Source organism: Danio aesculapii, chromosome 17 (assembly GCF_903798145.1).
Source record: "Danio aesculapii chromosome 17, fDanAes4.1, whole genome shotgun sequence".
NCBI classification, from domain to species: Eukaryota; Metazoa; Chordata; class Actinopteri; order Cypriniformes; family Danionidae; genus Danio; species Danio aesculapii.
This window is the reverse complement of record NC_079451.1, coordinates 7,275,655-7,281,352: the sequence shown is the minus strand read 5'-3', so window position 1 is coordinate 7,281,352 and position 5,698 is coordinate 7,275,655. Positions and strand designations below refer to the sequence as shown.

General features: G+C 39.3%; 1 protein-coding gene across 1 annotated transcript; it reads right to left on the bottom strand.

Moving 5' to 3' along the window:
* Window positions 1-596: 596 nt before the first annotated feature.
* On the bottom strand, window positions 597-2,605 carry nkx2.1 (NK2 homeobox 1). Its single transcript, XM_056477371.1, has 2 exons — window positions 2,086-2,605; window positions 597-1,664 (listed from the first exon to the last, which is right to left on the bottom strand). The coding sequence occupies exons 1-2, from the start codon at window positions 2,450-2,452 to the stop codon at window positions 991-993; spliced, it is 1,041 nt and encodes a 346-aa protein (XP_056333346.1). The 5' UTR covers window positions 2,453-2,605; the 3' UTR covers window positions 597-990.
* Between the last annotated feature and the right edge of the window lie 3,093 nt (window positions 2,606-5,698).

Genomic DNA, 5,698 nt, shown 5'->3' with positions numbered 1-5,698 from the left:
AAATGTTTAGACACGCCACAAAATTACCATTTAAACTCAAATATCCATGCAATATCCAACACATTTAGAATAGTATTTGTTGTGTGTCTCCATTGGTGTTGTGACACACAGAAAGCTATTTGCAGAATGAACGCTTTACTAGCAGGCCAGAAATCCAGCTCCACAAACCTGTCACACTTGAAGGATATCCTCTACAAATAGTAGAAATTGCGACTATAGTAAAAAATAATCCACTAATGCGTATTCATTTGACTAATTGACTAATAGTATGTTGCTCACTTTTAGGCTAGTTTAATTTTATTAACCTTGAAGAAAAAGGGTCCAACTTTTAGCACCGCAGAATGTTTGATTTCATACACCCAAATCTAAAATAAACGTAGTGTAAGGATATTGTTATTATTGTCATAATTTATTAATATGATTGTATGACTGCGTTTAAGTCAAATATCTATATAAGTTACAAGAAAATTAAACGTACAAATAACAATGGAACTGAAAAAAACTTGAGAACCTTAATATCGATAAAAATTTTGTACAATATACATATCGCTAAAAACTATGTAATCAGTCCAAACCTTTTACAGAAATATACAAGCTACGTTTTACAGTGAAATCTATAAGAAATCATGAAAGGTATTTAGCAGTCTAAATGTGAGGGGAGACATCTTCATTGTTGAAAGGGACATTTTTAAAAATCCATCAGGAATATTTGTGTTTTAGTGTTTTAGTCAGTCTCCGTTTAAAATCTAGTGTATATAAATAATTCCATCTTCTTAATGATGTTTTGGCGCTCATCCTCACAATAAAAGATTTGATACCTTTGACATTTGGCAATCCTCGCGTTGCTTGCAGCCTTGTCACTTCTCCCTCCGAGAAAGGAGATAATGATTTCGGAGCGCAACCCCAGTTTGCATGGTCTTTATGAGCTGAGCATAGTGTACACATAATCTGCATCCACCTGTCGTAATTTCGTTATTGTGTTATTGTCTGTCACCACGTCCTGCCATAAAGCAGAGCGGAGCAGGGCAACGCAGCTCCATATTCGGAACCGGAAGAGTTCAGGTGTGACAGGCCGGGAACCTGGGTTTGGAGGGATGGGGGGCTTGCGGCATGTTGACCCAGATCTGGGGACTGACCGGCGCTGCCTACCTGCTGACTTTGATGCTGGCTCATTGAAGTACTGTTATTGGTCATAATCATGACGTTTCCCCCCTGGTGATGGTGGTTTTGTACACCAGTGTTGGGTGTGTGACTGCTGCCTTGGCATGGCTTTCCGTCTTTCACCAATACAGGCACCGCCACCCGCCGTGGAGACTGCTGCTGCTGCTGACAGGAACCGTTGTCTTGTTGCATCTGCTGCTGGGACACTTTGTCCTTGGCTTGCCTTTTCATTTTATACCGGTGGTTCTGAAACCAAATTTTAACTTGAGTCGGAGTCAAGTGTATCATGCTGGCCAGATGTTCTCTTTCCGGCGCGGAGAGGTACTTCTGCTGCTTGAACCGCCGTTCAAGCTCATACACCTGCGCCTGTGAGAAGAGTACCCGTCTCTTCCTGCGAGGTGTGCTGGTCAGCGGACCCATGCCTTTACCAACATCCGCCAACGAACTCAGAGTGCTCATGCTGCCCATATTCATACCAGACGAGGAGCCCATGAAGCGAGAGACTGCGAAAGGAACAGTCCCGTTTAGCTTTGCAATTTCACAACAAACACAATTAAGCAATCATTTAATAACGAGTACAGAGAGATTAAATCGCCGCGTGACTTATAAAAGGACAGCAAATAAACAAATATTGTGCATTATTGTGGTGTTGTCTGTCTACTGTAACTGGGGAGTTAATTTATGCAGTTCGTTTGGGTTTAGATACAACACCTGGCACGTGTAACGTTTAGCTTATCAACGCCGGCAAAGCCCTTTGGGCGCTAATTTGGTGGAAAATTATAACATTTTCAAAACAGAATAATACATGATAAATACAACCGGCTACAGTCACAATTAAAACCGATTAATACGCATTACAAAACACCTCTCAAAAATGCACAAGCAGCTCTTGCAAACACAACGTAAACTGTTAATCTCACGTACTTGTAGAGAAGCGTGGGTCAGGATTCGTTCCGTACCAGCTGGTGGCCGTCGTGCTGCCTCTCATCCCGTCTTGATAGGCCGGCAGGTCGCTCATGTTGCCCAAATTCCCGTTACAGTAGCCCCCCATGGCTGTATGTGACAGCTGGGAAACTCCAGCTGCAGTCATGTGGTAGGCAGCGGGTACTGTTCCATTGTGGCCCATGTGGTGCTGCTGCATCGCCGCTTGCGTGACTTGGGGTTGTCTGTACGAGGCAAGAGGAGCCCCCAAGTTGTTCCCCTCCATACTCACTTTTTTGTAGCTCTCTTCAAGAGGACTTAAGATATCGGATACAGAAAAAGGAGTCGTATGCTTAGGGCTCATCGACATTGTTCTGTGTTGGAAAGGGAGAAATTAGAAGGCAAGGCAATCTCTCCTTCTTTTTTTGGCCAGCTCCTCTGTTCCTGTTGTTTCACCGTCGCTGCAGCAGGATGGAAACGTATGAGTGCGCACTGGAGTCCGCCTTAATTGGTTTGAGTGGGAGCTCGAAGCTGACTTTCGTTTGTTTTAGCTTGGTGCCAGGTTTAAGGCTTCCATCAGAGGCGGGGCATCAGCAGCCAGGGCAACAATACAAAGCAGCGCTATCATCTGTGCACCCACGCACAATTTCTATTACGCGGTCTTCAACTACCCGTGCCATCCCCCAACCCCGAAAACATTTACGCGTGTAACAACACCTGTGCGTAAATATAATTCGCCCATAGTTCATTTTCAGCGCGAGGCTGTTTATTGCGCGGCGGCGAGACTCGCACGAACGGCAAGGAACGCAGAGCAAAGGATGAAATATTGACAGTTGGAGTGATGTTTATAAGGGGCCCTTGATGTGAGTGCATATGCGGACTTCAGACTTTGAGAACCACTCAGTTTCTGAAAAAAGCCTGAGTTGAACTACTGACTTTTAATGGCCACAAGAGGCTTCTGGTGATTGCAGGCGTGTTTGTATTATGCTCCATCGTACTCAAACATGCAAAGGGCCCTTGCGACGACTCAGGAACACTGACTGACAAATAAATAAATACATATGCGCGTGTTAAGAGGCCAAGTAAATGATTAAACCCTTTTCCATTTGATATTATCGGACACAAGCAGCGTGTCGTCCAAATTCCCATCCACTCGGCTCAGACACGCGGTACTGAGGAAAATGAACTCGGGAAGAGGAGAGGCTCTCAGGTAAAGTTAACGACGCTCAAATAACACGAGTAAGTCCTGAAGTAACTCCGTGTAAGTTCAGTAATGCGTTTCAGGCCGGTGCGCTGCGCCCTGATGTCTCAGTCGGAGAGCAGTTTTAAAGAAATTGGTATGAGTGGACTGTGGACTTTACAAAATCGTCAAGATTTTTTTTTTACAAAATAGACATTTTTAATTTACATTTTACACCTATTAAAAACAATAATAACATCAATTAAATCATTATTATCATTATCATTATCATTATTATTATTATTATTATTATTATTATTATTATTATTATTATATTTTAACAAATATAAAAAAAACACATTTGTTGCTCTTTGCAAAATAACGCGTTGTTATACACAATTATTATAAATCCATATCTGAATCGTAACAATAGATTAAAATTGCATGTTTTATTTTTCTATCTATATATCTATAAATAAGTGTGATACATAAATTACCTAGAAAATAAGTCCATCTAACATTTCATTGTTTTTGATAAAACAATGACTTGAAATGCAAACATGCAAATGTAAGAGCCTCCAATTGAAATGCTTATTTTTTTCCTCAAGATCTGCGTTCTTGCAGTCTTCTTCGTTGAGCGCAGCAACTTTGTAAAAAAAACTAAACGATATATAAACTACTATTTATTAATTTGTTACTATTATTATTATTATTATTATTATTATTAAGCATATTTAGATAGAAAACCACTGATTGGCCTTCAGCAGTTAGGGATTCCAAAGTATCTGTTTATGACTTAACACTGTGTGTGTGTGTGTGTGTGTGTGTGCGCGCGTGTTTTTCCTCTTCTCTCTGAAGAATTGTGAAGGTTTATTAAAAATTAGATATTATATTTATTGTGCGCATAACATCAGTTAAACGTAGAACAGTTGTTTCGCATTTTAATTTTTCCTGTGCTTTTCTGTTTTCTGTCTAAATTTAAATTACAGTTTTAGTAAGTGCCCATTTTCTGTATTTGTTTTATGTGCTATCTTTCGGAAAAATAGCTTTTTTAACAACACGAACATGTCAACTCGTTGGCCTCAGAACAGTGGCCTTGCGTTTACGCCACAGTAACACCAAATAAACCAAAAGATTTGCATCACACGGAATAACATAACATGCCACAGTAGTCTAATTTATGTCAAACCTTTAACACGAGGGAATACAGCGTCTTCTGGTGGTCACTGTCTGAATATTTTCCAATGACACGACGGTAAAAAAGAGCCATGCTGGAGTCTGCACAGGGTGATAGTTCTCATTTTATTGAAATTACAACAACACATGTATATTATTATAATTGTTTTTACATAGATTCGTGATTCCTTATCAACCTTACGAATGTTTACATAATATCACATCTTCAACAGTGCTCAAACATCATGAAAACGTCAGTCATACTAAGATAATAAATGTAATCTTCAAGTCAAGTCAGGTGTTTTTCTTATTGTCATATGTGCAGTTCAGTACACACGAAACGAAACATTGCTCTAGGACCTAGATTTTATATAAAACGTAAGTTAACACAGGGGGCACTAAATAAACTTACCAATCACCCCTAATTAAACAACAGTGCATTTCTCTAGTTTGAACTTCTAGTTTGCGTGATGATAATCGTGTGCGTAATTAACAGTGTAAAAACTATATGGCATCCAGCGTCGCTTTCAAGGTGTTCGGCCTATACTTGATGCAGCTTACAAAAGGCTCTCTTAATTATCTTAATCAGGCTCACTCCTCTCTACTGGAGTACGGCTATCATGGTCAATTAACGGCAATTAGTAGTGTACGCTTTGTCTTGTTTTTAATATAGCCTATTTTGTCTATTAACAAACAAGTAGACCAGGCTATTTTGTTCAGCGTTACATGCGTTGCTAATAGAATTTCAATATGCTGACAGCTGTGCATATACATGGAATTAAGCCTGATTTATCCAAAAGTCATATATTATATTATATTATATTATATTATATTATATTATATTATATTATATTATATTATATTATTAATTTCTTGTTCATATTTTGTTATGATATTATGTGTTTTTTTTTCTTATATTTTATTTTAAAAAATTATAATGTTGGCACACATAAGGTGCAGTAAATTTTATAAGCAGAGAACGCTTAGTTCTGACTTCGTTTAGAGTGCACGGTACTATTGTGACATCTAGTGGGGAGGGACAATCATGCGGTTTGTTCAGTGACGGCTCAGACAAAAAGCACATGTAAATATTCATTTCCTTCTCAGCCCAATCAGATCAAGCCTACCACAGGAAGCTGTTAACCTCAAGGTGGCAGAGTGGTATCACATCACTGAGATTTCACGCCTGTTTTCCCTGATTCACATGGCAGTTAAAGCCTGACAGACCTATTAGAGACAAAAACGAATATGTTATTACTA